This window comes from Sphaerodactylus townsendi, linkage group LG13 (genome assembly GCF_021028975.2).
Source record: "Sphaerodactylus townsendi isolate TG3544 linkage group LG13, MPM_Stown_v2.3, whole genome shotgun sequence".
In the NCBI taxonomy this organism is placed as follows: Eukaryota; Metazoa; Chordata; class Lepidosauria; order Squamata; family Sphaerodactylidae; genus Sphaerodactylus; species Sphaerodactylus townsendi.
In genome coordinates, this window is record NC_059437.1 from 31,763,202 (window position 1) to 31,778,448 (window position 15,247).

General features: G+C 45.1%; 2 protein-coding genes across 2 annotated transcripts in view; both read right to left on the bottom strand.

Moving 5' to 3' along the window:
* Positions 1-575: 575 nt before the first annotated feature.
* SLC7A3 (solute carrier family 7 member 3) lies at positions 576-8,098 on the bottom strand. The gene is given in 12 exon segments (XM_048514161.1): positions 576-1,217; positions 1,724-1,832; positions 2,881-3,047; positions 3,414-3,625; positions 3,796-3,898; positions 3,993-4,132; positions 4,233-4,455; positions 5,007-5,119; positions 5,775-5,955; positions 6,260-6,418; positions 7,722-7,932; positions 7,934-8,098. Coding segments are annotated over 12 exon segments (1,914 nt in total). The 3' UTR covers positions 576-1,086.
* Positions 576-15,247, bottom strand: part of LOC125442645 (nuclear cap-binding protein subunit 2-like) — a 37,695-nt gene continuing 23,023 nt past the window's right edge. The window contains exons 5-15 of the transcript XR_007246024.1: positions 7,722-8,138; positions 6,260-6,418; positions 5,775-5,955; positions 5,007-5,119; positions 4,233-4,455; positions 3,993-4,132; positions 3,796-3,898; positions 3,414-3,625; positions 2,881-3,047; positions 1,724-1,832; positions 576-1,217 (exon numbers count right to left, since the gene is read on the bottom strand). The gene's annotated coding sequence lies outside the window, so the exon portion shown is untranslated. The remainder of the gene's footprint in view (positions 1,218-1,723; positions 1,833-2,880; positions 3,048-3,413; positions 3,626-3,795; positions 3,899-3,992; positions 4,133-4,232; positions 4,456-5,006; positions 5,120-5,774; positions 5,956-6,259; positions 6,419-7,721; positions 8,139-15,247) is intronic.

Genomic DNA, 15,247 nt, shown 5'->3' on the forward strand with positions numbered 1-15,247 from the left:
TGTTACTATTTTCAGCATTAAACACTATGTTTATTCACCACAAAATGTGTTTTTGGTATGTTTTTTGGAGTGCCTAGAACGGATTAATTGGCTTTACATTGATTCCTATGGAAAAGTTTGCCTCGGTTATCATCAGTTTCGGTTTTCATCTATTCTTTTCGGACAGATTACCAATGAAAACCGAGGTTCCAGTGTACTATGAAACCACTGAGAAAGCAAGTGTCTGGTTTGCACAGTGCTCAGTTTCTGGCTATAGAAGATTTATTACCTCTACATACATCATCATCTGAGTGGGCTCCAGCTAAAAGATAGCCTGCCCACAGGACCTGAGATATGCTGGACAGTGAATGAGCCATGCTTCAGCAAGATCTACAGCAGGGTTTCAGTTCGCTCCTGCCATTTAAGAGGTGGGGGCGGGGTGGGATGGAAAGAATCAGTGATGCTGGATTCTTCAGCAGCCCGAGCATGAGGGAATCTTGGCTGAAACCTGGGGCTACCAGGTTCCAGAAGAACCATTGCCCAGTACATAGTGGAGAAACTTCATAAGGAAATAAACTGGCACAAAATGCTGGCAGTAAGACAGATCAACCTTCCTTATTTTTATGAAAAAAGTTATTTGGATTTTTAATCATATAAAACACAAACATTTCTGACAAAAAAAATACAAAGAAAGTTAAAAGGAAAGCAAAAACTTACAACCAAAGCACACTGGGACCCCATTTTTTTGACCTCTAATCACCTTACATACACACATGCTTCTTACTACAAAAGAAAGGCAACTGTATGGCCAGACAATAAATACAGACATCAGGTATATATGGCAGTTTGCCTGCCGGTCAGCTTTTTCCAAGGGCAAGAGGGCTGCAGTGCTTTGCATCTGCCCCCCTTGCCCTTCAGGTTGGTGCTTGCTTTGTCTCCTCAGCAGGATAACCTTGTTTGGGTTTACTGCAGTGTACAAGGGGAAGCAATGTGCCCAGGATCTTTCCCTCTCCTGCTTGTTATGTGGAAGGGCAGGAGACAGGCAAGAGCTCAAAGACAGCTGTCGTGTGGAGGGCAGGGCAACTGGAGAACCATCACCTCCTTCTCTCAGATAGTTGTATCTGGACTCGGGTCAGAGCTGGCAGAATTCAGAGGCTTGTTTGTCGTTAACTGTGATTGCCGAGTGGTCTGTGCTTCTACACTGTGCCGGATCCCATAACCAAAGTAGATGGCAAAGCCTGCATGAGTTACAAAAAAAGCTTTTATTTCATGTGTTAGTAGCTGCTAAATTGCTTTATCTCAAACATTCAGTGTGGTATAGTGGTTAGTGTTCTAGACTAGGACTGGGGAGACCTTAATTCAAATCCCCATTTAGTCATGACACTTGCTAGGTGCTGTCAGCTCAGTCACTGGCTCTGCCTGAGCTATCCCACAGGGCTCGAAGTGATGACAAAAGGCATAGGGGGGGATTTCTGGGAACTCCTCAGAGGAAGAGTTTCCTCTCTGGATCACCTTTGGATTGTTTGGATTCCTACTTGGCCAAATGCCTCCTAAAACTCTAAATCTCTGTTTGCAGATTCAAGGTGTAGTTGGCTCATCAGATAACTAAACACTTAAATGCCACCCCAGATAATGTCTCCACACAGAAAAATCAGTACCTCCTTGCTGTCCTGTTGAAAGACGATAGGCCATTATTGAGATCAGTCCTGCATAACAAAGTTTCAGACACTATCATGCTCCTTACCTATGGCCATCCAGACACCAAAGCGGGCCCATGTGCCTGCATCCAGCTGCATCATGAGATAGATATTCACAAAGATACTGAAAAGAGGGAGCAACGGCAGGGCAGGCACCTGGAAACGAAGAGAAAGCACCCAAGACAAGTGTATATAAACATTTCTCAAGATTATGGAAAATTGAAGTTCTTTCACAAGATACACAGTTCAATATAAAACTGGACTAAATTCCAGTGAATTGTCGGAGTCTTCCCAGACAACAGAGAAAAAGTAATCGAGGGGGGGGGGGGAGGGTTAGATGCAGTGTGAAGACTGCCTCATTGAATTCCTATAGCATTGATATCCAATATGCAATGGATATTTCCCTTTTTTAACTGCAAGGGAAAATAGAATCTTTCATTTTCATTAGATTTTGTGGACATGGTTTTCAAAATATCTTTCTCCCTTATTAGTTCTGAAATACTACTATTCAGGAGAAGATAAACCTGTTACTTTATAGGAGATTACTCTGCTCATTAGAGTTTCAGCAGTGGTTACATGTATGGGGAGGGGGAGATGGCTAAAAAAAGATCTTTACCAAACTGAACAGGAATTGGAGACAGCACACTCTGAAGTCACAGCTGTTGGCCAATAGATGCTCAAGAACCATCACCCACTATTCCACACGTTCGCATTTCCAAATGGCTCAGAAGTGGCTTCAGAATGCTTGAAAAACACGTTTCCAGATAACAGAGGTACTAAGTAAGGGGAATGTAAACTGGACTGTCCAAGCCAACTTAGCTTTCAATCCATTTTTTCTGTAATGATTCAGAAAAGCTGCCCTGATGTAGAAAAGGACACTTTTTTGCAAAGAGCATGGAAGTTGCTAAGGCAAAACAGAAGTCTTTTCATGCCTATGGGAGGAATCAGACTACAAAAGCATTGTGGGAAGAGGGACCGGAGGGTTGGAGAGACAGGAGTTATTCCTTCTGAAAGGCAGACAGTGGGGTTGCTATTTGAATGGGATGATCCAGCCATTCAGAAGCAACAGCACAAGTGTTACGATTCCTTCAGCAAACGCTGCCCACAAAAGATACCAAGTGCAGCATGCCAGATCTATGCCAACACCCAGCTCAGTCACCGACATTCCCAGCAGGATGAGCAGTTTTCTGGCCAGGACTCTTACCTTGAAAGTGAGGCGCTTCTTGCTTTCTGGCTGCCTCCAGATGATAATTGCAAAAATCACAGAAATACCCAGGAGAAGTGCACATGCCACAGTCCAACCAATGCTGCCATCCATGAGTGCTTCCCGCTTCTGTGCCAGGAACCCGCACAGGACAGCGATCACGACAGCTGCAAAATAAACCTCCACTTTATATCAGAGGGAGCGTGATCTTGATCTAGCAGAACCTCTCTAACGTTTCCCAGGAGTCGTCAAATAGAAAATGTTCAGGGCCAGAACTGAAAAATGGCTTGTAGCATTTCAGATCTGCTACTGAGCAAGATCTATTCTCCTCCTGGTCTCCAGAATTGCTGTTTGGGCTCTCCCAAGGCAGAATGCAGTTGTCTTAAAGTGCCCAGTTGACCAACTGATGTTGGACCTCCCCTTCCCCAACTTTGCTGGAACTTTTAAAGCACTTCTAGTCCCAGTGCCACTGTTGGCAGAACTTCCAATACAAATCTAAATTGAACACCTCAGTTCCACCCCCCAGAACTTACAAACAATTGTGGTGCAGATGTAAACAGTGCGTCCCGAAATGTTGGTTGGGAACTCCCCAGAAGGGCAGAAAAGGCTCCCCCAGGTGAACTTCTCTTTGAGTCTAGTCTGATTGCTGTTGACTGATGAATTCATTATCACCTTCTCTTCTTCACTTCCATTCACCTCCAACATCTCCACGTCCTTGGAAGAGCTGCCGATCTCAGGCTGGTATCTAACAACAAAAGCATTAAGACAATCCAGCATCAGCGCTTATGCAAAAAGAGTCTCCACCACTCAGAGATCAAGCAACCCCCCAGTCCCCCAAAACACCCAGCTGGGACATCACAGTGTTTGGATGGACTTTGAGTACCCAACATCAGTAATCATTCCTAAGACACCCACCTGAGGATGAGAACGCAAACAGCTACCAGTGAGTATGCCAACAAGGTGCCAATTGACATGAGGTCTACCAGGGCCTTCAGCTCAAACAGGAATGCCATCAAGGCTGCAAGAAAATACATGTTACATGAGATTCATCCTAACCCACGGTTGGTTGGGGGAAGAGCAAGGGAACAGACTTCTTGGCTACCTATCCTTACCAGATATGATGCCCGACACAACGGTAGCCACCAAGGGAGTCTTGGTGCGGCTGTGCACCCGGGACAGCCACGTAAAGAGGAGCCCATCTTCAGCCATGGAATATATGACTCGCGGCATTGGGAACATGGAGCCGAGCAAACTGCATTGAGCAGGAAGAAAAGTGGTCAGTACCTGGGCATGAAAAGAGGCCTTGGACAGCCACTGTCACTGCCAGGCTCTGCCTTCCACCCAGACCTTACCTTGCGCTGAGGGCGCAGAGTGAGCCAATGGCCACGACATAACGGGCAGGCTCCCACCCCACATCCTTGAAAGCCTCAGGCAGGGGGCTCTCCTTGTTCACCAGGAAGTAGGGTACCATCAGGGTCAAGGCAGCAGAAACCCCAAAGTAGGCCACAAAGCAGATGAGAAGGGAGACAATGATGCTGATGGGGATGGAGCGCTGGGGGTTGCGAGCCTCCTCACCTGAGGATGGGGATGAGAGTCCAATGAAATCAGCCCGCTCTTACAGTGCCCAAGACAGGAAGTGACTGGAAAATCCCCAATTCAAAAACCAGCTAATTTGAGCAGGAAATGCAGATTTTCTTTCAAACGTGAGAACATGTAGTACAGAATTTGTTAATAGTTGTTATTATTATACACTGTCAATCTATTACCTGGGCACGTGACTGTCACCGTGCATGAGCACTGTTCTGTGCAAAGGAGTCCTCAGAGCTCCCAAGCTAAGCAGCCATCTGTGTCATTGGGCTGCACGGCTAATGATTCATTTCCCAGACCACAGGGAGATGCTTTCTGAAAGGAGTGCAACAGGCACAGCACAGCAGCCCCCACACCCCTGGCTGAGCAGGGATCCCATGTGAACGTGCTTCTGTACACAGCCCCAGTGCCCAGTCACTCAGCATGAAATGCCCCCTCCAGGACTAAATACCAACCAAGTGTTCTGTGGAACAGGGGAGGAGGGTGAGGGCATGGAGCAAAGTTCTCCCTACTGTTCCGTTCTTCCTGCAACTGTTTACCTGTGGTTGCGATGCAGTCAAATCCAACAAAGGCATAGAAACAAGTTGCAGCACCAGTGAGGACCCCCTTGAAACCAAAGGGGAAAAAGCCACCTGACCCAAAATTGCCGGCCCTGAAAGAGAAAAGGAAGGAGGAAGAGAGGGAAGGCCTCCAGCTACACTCAGAGGACCCGAGCAAGCGACTGAGGGGGTTGTCTCCTCCACACAGGGAGTGGACATTAATACTTAAATGGCTGTTGGACAAGTATTTCCCTCCAGCTCTATTGCTTTTCCTTTCTCCACCAGTCTAATGCCCCATGCCTTTTTTTGCTTTGCAGCATTTTAAGAAAACTTGGTGGAAAGATCTGTGTTGCCCAGAACAGTCAGATGCAGGAGGAGGAGGAAGAAGGAGAAGAAGAGTTTGGATATATATTCCCCCTTTCTCTCCTATAGGAGACTTAAAGGGGCTTACAAACTCCTTTCCCTTCCCCCCTCACAGCAAACACCGTGTGAGGTAGGTGGGGCTGAGAGAGCTCAGAAGAACTGTGACTAGCCCAAGGTCACCCAGCTGGCGTGTGGGGGAGTGCACAGGCTAATCTGAATTCCCCAGATAAGCCTCCGCAGCTCAGGTGGCACAGCAGGGAATCAAACCCAGTTCCTCCAGATTAGAGTACACCTGCTCTTAACCACTACACCACTGCTGCTAATCCCCGGGGAGCTGAATGAGAGGAGACAACTCGGAACAGCAAACCAGGCAGTTGCCACCTCAGGACGAAGGCATCTTCTTACGTGATTCCAGTCTTCAGAGCTTCTTGCGACCGGTTCTGATAATACTCCTCAGTCACACTCCAGTTCTTGACATCGCCCTTCACAAAGCCAGAGATGATGACAAAGCTGAGGACCAGCAGGTTGATTGCAGTGAAGATTTTGTTCACTAGCGCAGATTCACTCACACCAAATGCTAGCAAGCCTGGAAAGGGAGGAAGCAAGAGGATTGGGGGGAGAGGAGGTCACAGGAATATACCGACTCCCCTAAACTCAGCAGTGCTGGAGTTCCAGCCTCCTTGAACATACCTGCCCTCTCCTCTAGAGAGCCTGACACCTAGTCCCAGATGCCAAGGTTGGCTGGTTTACTTTTAGTACTACTTTCCCATGCCTTGAAGCTAGTCCAGGCACTGAATAACCATTTCGAGGGAAGTGTGGTTCAGTTTAAGCTCTACAGCTTGTGGGCTTTTGCAAGGGAGGGCAGCTTTGCCACCTTAGGATCATCCCACCTGTCAGCAGCAACACCAGGAAGAGGGCAAAGAAGTCAGGATATTCAGCCAGCACGTTCTCCAAGTGCAGGGCAGTGCTGTTCCGGAAGAAGGTGGAGATGTGATTGCCAATGATGTTGTCAAAGGCAGAGCTCCAGGCACGAGCAACACTTGCCGTACCTGGCAATCAAGAAAAGAACCCTTCTTTAATCCAAGAAAGCATCATAGACACCTTATCAACACTACCCAAGAAACATCAACAGCAGAACTACAAAAGAGCCTCACAGCTATTTAAAAAAATCCCCAAAGCTGGATGGTTCATCCTAACGCATCAGCTTTGCACACATCCCTTCTTGATCGACCTAAACCTCCACAGAGGAGCACTTCAGGGTAACTCAAGTAAAGAATCCTAGCCTTGGTCTCTGGAGAAAGGCCTGTTCCTACAGCCCTCCTCTATCATTGTTGGGGCTACCCAGATAGAGTCAAAGATAGATTCTGCACAGCCTTGTCTTGCCCAGCTCAGATGCCCGTGCTCTTCCACATTCTCCAGTTACAAAATCAGATTCCAGTTATGGAAATCAAAGGGGTTTTCCCAGGGAGCTTGGATATATCACATACTTCTGGGTCCTGAAAAAAACTGTTCCAAAGAGCAGCCTTAAGAGCCAGAAGATTGGGATGAATGACTTCAAAGGGGAACTCTGTATCTAACACTGAACAATACGCCTCAGAAGTGTTGGAACTGGCCTCACACAGAGAAGCTCTGCTTTGGAGAAGGGGACACTTCAAGGGACTATTTCAGGCCTGGAAAAGCTTTTGATTGTGTTCTGGAGCAACATGAACAAGAAGTTAATATATTCATCAATTAAAATATTTATATTCTGCCTTTCCTCATGACTCAAAGCAGCTTGCAAATCATCATTAAAAATAGCACAATTTAAAACCAGCCATATATCACCCTCTAATAACCCCCATCAGATGTGAGGAATCGTGACGAATAGCGATTAAGGGCCAGTGTAGTGTAGCAGTTACAATGTTGGACGAGGATCTAGAAGACCCAGGTTCAACTTCTGCTGGGTGGCCACGGGCCAGTTATACACTCTCAACCTATCTTACCTCACAGGGTTCTTGTGAGGATAAAATGGACAAGGGGAGAATGTTGTAGGTTGCTTTGGGACCCTATCAGGGAAAACACTGGGATACAAATCAAGCAAATTAACAGGGGATAAGTGTTCAAAATATCTGTGTGATATCTCTTATAGCAGTGTCTGGATTGTAGTGTTGTTTGGAGTTATAAATGAAAATCTAGTCTGGGATCTCCAATTATGAGAGGGTTAGCCTGCTGAGGAAAATGCAACAATTATGTTTCTTCAGAACAAAACAGAAAGCAAGCTCTGGTTGTGTCAGGAACACATTCTGTTACCATGATCTTTAAAAAAAACCCCAGAGGTTCCTCCCTCCCCACACTCATCCCAATGGCACATACCTATCACATACGATAGGATGAGGTTCCATCCTGTGGTAAAGGCCCAGATCTCCCCGACAGTCACAAAGCTGTAGAGATAGGCCGAACCAGCCTTCGGAACCCTGGCTCCAAACTCTGCATAGCACAGCCCAGCAAGAATTGATGAGACAGCCGCAATGAAGAAGCAGAGCACAATGTATATGTGTCAGCATCCTTCACGCCCAGCCCTGCCAAGCTTACATATAACATCCGTCCCCCAGGGTGCTACTCCGGCCTCCAAGTTCTACCAGTCCCACGGTGGAGAGGCAACGGGCAAAACGGGTCTCTTCTGAGCTCAGGTCCAGCACACGTCGCCGGATCAACTTTTTGCCAAAGTTTGTCATGGCTTTCTGCAGCATCTTGCTACTTGTGTGCAAGGCCTCACTTTTCCCAAAATACCTAGAAGAGAACATATTACAGCATGACAGGCAGCAGTGCAAATGCTATGTTGGCAGATAAGACTGCAACAATGATTTGGAGTTCTAGCAGGTCCAACCCAAATGCAATATTGATACAAGGTTGAGCAACCTGAGACCTTTTTCTGCTTGAAATGTAGATAGCTTGCAGAGAATTGCCATGATGGTGTCTCTCTCCTCCTTTTCCACGTGGGGAAGGACAACTATTCAAGGCAGGATGCTAAAGGTTCAGGCATATAAAAGCAAGCATAAGAATATAAGAGCCACGCTGGATCAGACCAAAGGCCCATCTAATCAGGCATTCTGTTTACACAGTAGCCAACCAGCTGCCTCTGAGAAGGCAACAGCATCATTCTACCTGTGCTCCCCAGCAACTGACAGAAAGAGGCATGCTGCCTCTTGTATCGTACTACATATCTACAATACTGGTTCTAAAGAACAGCATCAAAAACTGGGTTTCCAAAACCCTAGCTTCCTTCTGTGCTGGAGAAGAGAGAGGGCCCCAGAAATCAAGGCATTTCAGACTTCAAATCTCAGTCTAGCGACTTGATCTGCTAAATCTAGTGTTGGTTCAGTGCCATTATAAAAATGAAAAAAAAGAGAAAGAAACCTAGACAGCCACCATACAACACAGTTTCCAACAAGCTAAGGCTTTGTTTTAGAGAGGGCCTGCAGTGGGATTTTGTCGACAGTCACATGACAGTGTCAGCCCAAAGTATTATGCCTTTAGAAGTGGCAAGAGGGCAGCTTACGACTAAACAGGCTGGGGTTACACATTACCTTCATGCCTGTTGCAGATGTCCACCAATATTAGCACAAAGCAAATCTCAGGATAACTGTGTTTACACAAGTCATTCATTGGATAAAATGTCAGGAAGCCATCTTCAGCGATTAACCAGTTTAAGCAAACTTTAGACCGACACTTAGAACAAACTATTCTCCAGAAAGCCAGGCTGTGCAATAACTTATGTCAGCATTAAATATGGCATGTAATACCTGGGACAACCTAACACTACATATCCCAATTTATGGTTAACATTACGATGCTCGTTTTTTAGTATTTCAAGATGGTTTATGCAATGTTAAAACACGGTCAAGCAACCAAAACAGAAAAAGTACAGGGTGATTCAGCCTTGACGATATCCACTAAAAGAGAAAGGCTAGAGAGAAAAAAGTTTTCCTGGCCCACTTGCTCGATGCATGTCAGTGTCAATCAACAATGGCACATCAATATCCAGGAGAAAGAGGAAATCCATTCTCATCCCATTTATGAAAACACCACTGTCTGCTCGTCTGCAAGCAGTCTTTACTGGGCACAAGCAAGTCAATGAATGATAATTTTCAACAATGACATGCAGGTTCAGGTCTGGCAGGATTCACCAACATTCAGAGGTGAAGTATGTAATCTAACCTTATTCTCACAAGACATTTCAAGTATGGAAAAAAGGTAAGCCTGGAAACTGGGACCAGTTCTACGCCCAGTACCAGTGTCTGTGATTGGATCTTGAAGCCACAGCAAAGGCACAAACATGGCCACAAGCTTTCAGAAGCTGCAGCCTGTTATATCAGGTGCAGAAAAATGGACTGTGAAAGCTACAGAAGACACACGCTGGGGTACAGGATTTCAAACATGAGCATAAGATATGTCCACCTTGGAAAGAAGTTCTCCAAACTCAGCAGCTTACAAAATGTGTTCTTAGCTCACACATTCCTGGGTTAATTTATGGCCTTGATTGAAGAAGGAAAAAGCACTCTCTCTTTTTTAGATTTCAGCAGTGCCTCTATCTGATTGCCTGTTCTTACACGACATAAGCAACTGACTCTTTGCAACGACACGCTTAGCTAGGACTCCTGGCTTTGTTAAGTGGCTAGACTGTTGGACTGGAGCCTGGAACAACCAAGTTCAAATCCCTGCTCTGCCATGGAAGCTTGCTAGATGATCTTGGGCCCATGATACTCTCCCAGCCTAACCTATCTCACAGGTTCTTATGAGGATAAAATGATGTACATGATAAGCTGCTTTAGATTCCCAATAGTGTAAAAAGTGTCATATAAATAAAACACTTAGCTTAAAACAAAATGCACACAATAATAATTAATTTGGAATAGGGGTTTGCAATGCTACTAGAATCTGAATGTGCATTAGTTTTTGAATTAATGTTGAAAGATCAGGTGATTTTAATTAATAAAATAGTTGTTTTCCCCCCAGATATAAATCCTATATAATCAGTCAACGGAAAGCTCCTGTTATTTCCAAATGACCTCCATCATCTAGTCTGGCCCATGGAATCAATACAGGTACCAGCCCGTCCATCAAGCTGAATTGATAGCACTGACAGAGGATACAGCAAAACAAAGACCTACTCATTTCCCCTTTCTGCAGCACTAATCTATGAAGATTAATGACTGTCTCCTGCTACAAGGTGCCTTCGGTATGAGAGGGGGCGGGGTTGTGTGCACTCTGAATTGCAAGGGCAGGGAAAAAAGAACTGGCCAGCTTATTACCAAAGGATAGTCCTAAGTCAGCTCTATAGTAGGCAGGTGGGATTGAAGGAGCAACACAAGCTCAGTTGCAGAAAATAAATTGGAGGGATACACTGCAAAAACCACATATCACCAACAATATAGGCAAAGCAACATTTCTAGATTAATTTGGATTTTATTTTAGCTAGCATGGGTTTTTTTTCTTTCTGTCCCTCTTTAGACACAAAAAGAATATAAATCAAAGAGAAGCTGAAGTTTTTCCAAGGAGCTGATTAGCAAATGGCAGACAGCCAGAGCCATCTACCAAGAACCTCCCGGCACGTTTTCCACAGGCCATAAAAACATGTATGGGCTTTTTGATGGGAGTTCCTTGGAGTTTGTGTGAGTCAGAAATCCCTTCAGAAGCAGGAAAGAGCAGACTCCCTTCCCCAAAGTCCAGGAGTCACATGCACAGTGCCCTGCACAACTACCTCGGGCTCCTAACCAGCAGGGAAAATGATGGATGAGCACCAAAAGAAAACAAACGTCTGCTTTTAGCTGAGCAGAAGGGAATCTCACACTCTCTCCCAGGAAGCATATTTTCCCCACAATGCTGGAGTGTGGCAGAACAAACTGTTGAGATAACAACTGTCTACACAAGCAGCAGAAAGAAGCTTTTACCCTGGGCTGCTTCCTCTCACAAACCAAAGCACTTACACAACACCAGAAGTTGCCAAGCGAGGGGAGCAGATAAAACCTACACAAACAAACACCAGGGCAGCTCTTTTCCCCTCACCAAGCCCAGCCAGCACCTCCGGGATCAAACAGTCCAGCTCAACATCATTTTTTTCTCAAAAGCTAGCAGCTTTTACTCATCTCTCTCCTTTCTGCAACCTTTTCCACTTTGCACACAAATCTCTTCAGCAAAATGAGGGACAAAAGGCAAACCTGCTCGTTTCTGAACTGGGAGCCCTCTTTCCTTACAAACCCATCCGGTGTTGATTCTTGGTCAAATAGGAGGCCCTGCTGTCGTCACCAGGGACTGAAAGCTTTGCAAGAGAGAGGCACCTCTTTCTGCCAGGAACCTGCTTATGGGGAGGGGCAGCTGCCAAGCAGCATATTCTACTTTAGAGACAAGGCAAAGGGGACGGCTAAGCTGCTTAGAAGGCCTTTTAGTGCAACGGCAAATGTATCACAACCCCAGTACAAGATTAACTGGCCAGACGTGCCCACTGGAATACTGGACTGAAATATACATACCTGCCTGGTATAGAACACCTGGAGGAGAATGCTTGAGCACCTGCTAGATCACACTGAACATAAGTGTTTGCAACACAGCCAGTCAGGGAAGCTATCTAAACAGACCCCAAAGGACTGACACATAGGGAAGTGTCTTATTAGAAGCATCACCATCATAAAACCCTAGAGGGACCCAACTGGTTGCTTGCTTCCCGCCGAAGATGGAAGTCTTGAGGCTCACAAAGCTTGCTGCCACTCATCTGCTTCAAGCAGTGTGCAAACGAGAGGCTGGAAAGGGTCTTTGGAGGATCTCCAGGTGCAAGCATTCAATGCTGATGGCACAAGCAGGGCAAGGGAAAACAGGGCTGAGCAGCCATCCAGAGACGGAGGGTTTGTGTAAGAGGCACCAGAACAGGAAAGAGGAAGAGAAGAGCTATTGATTATAGGTCCATGTGAGGGTAACAGAAACAAAAGAAAAACATTAAGGATGCAGAAAAACTCAACCTGCTTAGAAGTCCAAGCCTACTGCATATCAAAGATGTAGGAGAAGCTTTAATCTGTGCGATTAGCAAATACATGCACGTACACACAAAGCCGGTACTTTGTAATCACATTTCAGTACCCCCTTCCTTTCATTTAATAGTGTACGCTGTGAAGTGTAGCCTAGAAACGCAGATGTTGCTCAGAACAAATTAGAAATGTGCTGGAGAAATTTTTACCTGCTCATTTCATTTACACCTTGCCTTTCTCCCCAGTGGGGACCCAAAGCAGCTTATATCATTTTCCTGTCTTCTGTGAAAACTAGATGATGGATAGAAAAGCACAACCACAGTGGGTTATAGATGACGAATCTGAGAACTTAAGAAAGCAGCCCATTCACTTACACATTGGGCGATTCCGCACATGAGTAAAATAGGTTCGACCCAGTTCCCTGAGAAGGGTACTAACCTAGGTCGAAGCCATTGTTGTTCCCCACTGCAACCAGCTTGATCCCAGCTCAGAGGGCGGGATCATCCTGTGCCTCTTCGCCGCTCCATTCCAATTGGCTACTGTTCTACGGCCATGTTCCATCTATCCCCACACACATTATTAAAAAACTGCCACAGGAATGGAGGGACGAAGGTGGTGTTTTTTGATTGGCCGCTTACATTGGTACGTGGAAATTGTGCGCCGTTTGTGCGACCAGCCATTGCTTCGAATGCAAGAAAGAAGAGGGGGGAAAATTAGGCACGATTTTTGCCGCGGCGGTTCTCCAGCTGTACGCATGCCTAAAACACTCCGCTGTGATTGGCTGAATGGGGGACTCCTGGCACCAGAGATTCCGCACTTTACTGGAATCAAGCTGAGTTCGAGCGTGGTTCCCTGAAAAAGTAGTAGTTCCCAACTGGAGTCGGGGCAAAGCTGGAACAAAACCACGTCGATCCCAGTGGTTATGCGGAGAACTTAGGTTGAATGCAGCTCGAACTTAGGTCGATAACGCAAGTGCAGAATCGACCTTAGTGTAGTGGTCAGAATGTTGGAGCAGCCTGGAGAGACCAACATTCAAATGCCCACTTAAGTCATGAAGCTGACAGACCTTAGGCTAGTCACATGTTCTCAGACTACCCTGAAAAACCATTGTGAACATAAGGGGATAGGAAGCATATGTGGCCAAGTTGCTCAAGAGGAAGGGAAGTATAAAAATATAATAAATATAAATATAATAAATATAAATATATTAAAATATAATAAACAGCATCACAAATTGCTCTGAAAAGGTCATATGGCATACTTTCAAGGAGTTATCTGGTTCAAAGTATATCAGTTGACTGTCCCATGGGTACATGTATAAATTGGAATAACCAAGTTTAAGTCCTATTTGAAGGGATCAAAGGGTCCCCCCTCTCACACCTGTTATTCTGACTGTAATCCAGCCTTTATACAAGCAGCTGCTCAGTCCAGAAAAATATTGAGCGTGTAGAACATGAGCGGCCAGAAACTTTTAGCACAAGAACCCTGGTGAATGGGCATATTCTTCCTTTTGATCCAGAATCCAACCTGCAGAAACTGAAAGCGCTCAGTGAAACTGTGAATTGGTGGTGATTAAGTCAGAAGGGAAGAAAAGCACAGTTGCATTTGTAGCAAAAAATGATACCTCTGATAAGAAGCAAAAATTACCCAGTTTTAGCCAGGGCTTTGCATTTGTACTTGGATCCATGCACAGCATGAACAAGGAACCAGAACGGGAATGGAAAGAAAAGAATGAGAGACTGCAAATTTGAGGGGATTCATGGATCTGAGGTCCAAAGTAAAGCAGGAAACCCAGGCAAAAGATAGCTTTGCTGAGGGAGAATAAGATCGGAATGTGCATTTGTTCTTCAGAAAATCCTATCTCTAACATCAGGAATCCTTGTAGTAAATTGTTGATTTAAATACTAAAAATTGAATTTTGTTAATGGGAACTTGATGGCTTGGGCTACAGGATGAAATTACACTTTATAAATGTGTAAACAGTTAATTGAAATAATTTATAGTCTTAACCTGTCCACATATTGTGTCTTCTATGAAGCACTGTAAGTGTTATAGAGAATTTGTTTGGAGACCAGACTTTGCACCCTTCCCCCACCCCATAGCACACCTACCCACCCACCCACCCCCCACCCCAAGCCACAGACTCAAGACCAGATAAGTGGAAAGTGTTGTGCCGGGAGGAGTAGGCAGCTGCTTACAGACCTGGTTAAACCCACTACAGGAAAAAAATGCTTTCTCTCCCCACCCCACTCCTGCTAGTGGCCATTACATCTCCTATAGAACAATAATGTTTACGACTAGCGTACTAGACATCAATTAAAAGTAGAAAACACCGCCAGTCGTACTGCTACAACAATTGATACATCAAGACCTGTGTTAAACAAAACCATTTACTTTGTGAGGTGAAAAAGTAATTAAGGTGCCTTAATAATAGTATAAACACAAAACCTTCCACCGTGCAAAAGTACGCAACACATATAAGTTCAAAACAATTCCCTTAGTAACAGTGTTGACTGTACTGTAGGGAACTAAAGAGATGCTGTGCTTCTTCTTTTGGAATGCAAAGTGTTCAGCAGAAGGCCATTCTATCTATAACACTGTTTCGTGGGTTACTTCCTCAGTAGATGAAAAACAATCCTCTGCACTGTGATAAATAAACCAAAATATTATACAATTATCCACACAAAGGAATTTTAACTCCTAGACATTTTACACACTTACAGTGGATAATTCAGTATCTCCTTAACACAGCTTGCTTAACCATTTTTAAAGCACAGGTTTCAGGACATGATCAGGTGCAGCATATAGGAAATTATCCGGACATCCTTTAAATAGGTTGTCTTACCACAGGTGAATGACATCCAATTAAGGAAAATGTCT